Genomic DNA, 2,990 nt, shown 5'->3' with positions numbered 1-2,990 from the left:
TTACAGTTTTACACATTTCCCCATTCTTGCTTTCTTTAAAAATTTCACAACATCCATAAAATAGATAAGGAGGATTGATTTTTGCCATTACCAACCAGATCCTGAGCAACACTATGTTCTTCAATGGAGATTGAAAGGATTTCATCACCTATGTTTGAATCATCCTCTTCAGAAATATGTGCCAATTGCTGATAAATGTAGCATCCATCTCCCAAATGGGCAGCCTCACATGCTCTGCACCAATTTGGGCACTGTGGTTGCTCGAGATGTTTTACTTTTTTAACAAGAAATAAAGCATGTTCCAACATCAGGTTTAATATCATCTCTGTCTTGCTAATTTTTTCAGCCACTGAATCATCATCCCATGTCCCTTTAAGAAAATCAGATCCTGGATCACCCCATTTTCCAATGAAGAGCATTTCAAATAAATCCCACATAGAAGTGCACTGGTTAGGCAAATCTAAAAACCGCTGCTTGGCATCCCTCTCAAGCATATCCACAAACAACTTTATAACCATCGCTTCATGGTCAATGCAGGCATTTGTAAGAAATTCATAATATTCTTCTAAATAGGACTTAGCAGATACAACATTGTTACCTTAGAATTTTGGAATGTGCTTGAACCATGTGTTTTCTGGTAGGGATACCCATAAAGTCCAAGGGATCATACCAATGTTGCACAAAGCGCGATCGGGATTTAATCGGCGTCGGGAAAAAAGCGGAAAAAATCGACAAAAGCGGGAAAAAAGCGGAAAAAAGCGGGAAAAAAGCGTTTGGCACAAAATTATTCATTTTTTTTCATTTTTTTTCAATTTTTTTAATATCTAAACCATCTACAACATAAAATAAATACATTGACACATAAATATGATAAAAAAACTAATATATAAGATGTTTAATATCATTTCTAGCGCTAAAATCACACATAACATTGAATCATGTCCTGAATAGTAAGTCCTGAGTCCCAAGTCCAACTCAGCCTCAAAATATCAACAAAAAATATGATAATGTATCTCATCATGTCATAATGTCATATACAATAAAATGAAAGTCTAATCCTATTGATTTCCTCTGCCCCTCTTGCGAGAATATGGCACAGCTTTCTCTTTCCCTCTAGATGTAGAAGCTGGTGCCTGTGCTGGTGGAAATGGCAGTGGAGTCTGACGTGCTCTAGAAGCTGAAGAACTAGTAGTAGCAGCTACAGGAGGCTGAGGTGGACGGAGACCACGTCCTCTACTGGTGGTAGTGGTAGCCCGGGTAGGCGGTGTCACCTCCTCCTCCTGCTCCTCCAACTCCTCCTCCTCCTGCTCCTGCTCCTCCTCCTCCTCCTCCTCCCCCTCATCCTGCACTAACCAATCCTCAGTGGGATCCATGAGAGGCCTCTCGGTCTCAACCCTCCATTCAGCAGTGGTGTCAATCCCATCCAATGAGATGGCTTCCGTATCAGGTGTCTTCTCTAGTTGTTTCACCCACAATCGAAGATTGTAGTAGACATAGACCATGTCATTAAGTCTATGGGACTCCAACCTGTACAAAGTTCATGAAATAATAAATTAATAATTAATAATTAATATTATAAAAAAAATATTGTTTAAAACTTTAATGAATTCAAAAATTTATTTGGAAATTTGCAATATTTTAAATGTTTAAGTGTTAACCTATTGCGCTTCTTGTTGTGTATTTTTTCAAATACACTCCAATTGCGCTCACATCCCGAGGAGCTGCATGTTTGGCTGAGGATGCGTACGGCAAGATTTTGCAAAAGGGGTACTCTGCCACCATACATCTTCCACCATGCGTCTACAACAAAATTACAAATAAAATTTTAAATAAACATAAGAAAAAAATGGAATTTGAAGAAACAATGAAATTTGAAACAAAGTTACAAAGTACATACTACAAACTAAAAAATACCTGGCATTTTAACCGTCCTATCAATGATAGCCATCTCAAAGCCAAATGTGCCACCTGACAACTTATATTGCTCAATTTGTCTAGAGATCTCCATACGTTCTTCTGGAGATCTCACCATCTTCTGGACACAGGTTAATAATCCTTCCACGACCTCAACATCAAAATTAAACCCACATGCATAAGAAAATGCAGGGTTCAGGAAAAGCCCAGCAGCATGAATGGGACGATGGAGTGTGTTGTTCCATCGCTCATCAATGACGTTCCATAGAAGGAGTTGTCTCTGGAACCCATCATCTCCCTTGTCATCATAGTAGGACCAAATGGCTTCTTTGGCCCTGTCCATGGCTTCATACAAATAGCCCATTGCGGGCTTCTCACCATCAACCAACCGAAGAACCTTTACCAAAGGTTCTGTAACAGCGCACACCTCCTGCACTCCCGCCCAAAAGTCTTCCTGGTATGAAACTAGTCTGCAGACGGCCTCTCCTTCTGGTTTGCGGCTCATTGACGAAGCACGCCACTCCTCTGAAAGAAACATTCTCTTCAAATCCCACATAGAATTCAAGAGGGATTGAAGAGATATGAAACTCGTCGCAAACCGTGTAATGGCGGGGCGCACCAACTCTTTGTTGTTGGTGCATTTTCTCATCAAGCTAAGCACAGATGTGTGATTGTAAATAAATTTTGTGATGCTTTTTGATGAGTCAACAACCTCTTTGACAAAGGGAATTTTCCCTATGTCCTCTAACATCAAATCAATACAATGGGCAGCACAAGGTGTCCAAAATAAAGCAGGATGCCTGTCCATAAGCATTCTACCAGCAGCAACATAATTTGCAGCATTGTCCGTTATGACTTGGACAACATTTTCTGCACCCACCTCCAAAATAAACACATCCAGCAAATCACATAAAGTTTTTGCATCTTTGATTTGATGAGTTGCATCAACAGATTTGATAAACATAGTCCCCTTGGGACAACTAACCAAGAAGTTTATAAGGGTTCTCCCCTTTTGGTCAGTCCAACCATCTGACATAACAGTGCATCCTGTTTGTGCCCATGATGCCCTAAAATCC

General features: G+C 40.1%; 1 protein-coding gene across 1 annotated transcript; it reads right to left on the bottom strand.

The window, feature by feature from the left end:
- Window positions 1-913: 913 nt before the first annotated feature.
- LOC149223940 (uncharacterized) lies at window positions 914-1,911 on the bottom strand. The gene is made up of 2 exons (XM_089383429.1): window positions 1,659-1,911; window positions 914-1,527 (listed from the first exon to the last, which is right to left on the bottom strand). The coding sequence occupies exons 1-2, from the start codon at window positions 1,784-1,786 to the stop codon at window positions 1,059-1,061; spliced, it is 597 nt and encodes a 198-aa protein (XP_089239555.1). The 5' UTR covers window positions 1,787-1,911; the 3' UTR covers window positions 914-1,058.
- Between the last annotated feature and the right edge of the window lie 1,079 nt (window positions 1,912-2,990).

The sequence above is a fragment of the Pinus tabuliformis genome, chromosome Q (assembly GCF_031772625.1).
Source record: "Pinus tabuliformis cultivar Carrire ecotype Pingquan chromosome Q, CPIR1, whole genome shotgun sequence".
Lineage (NCBI taxonomy): Eukaryota > Viridiplantae > Streptophyta > Pinopsida > Pinales > Pinaceae > Pinus > Pinus tabuliformis.
This window is presented reverse-complemented; position numbering and strand designations above follow the sequence as displayed.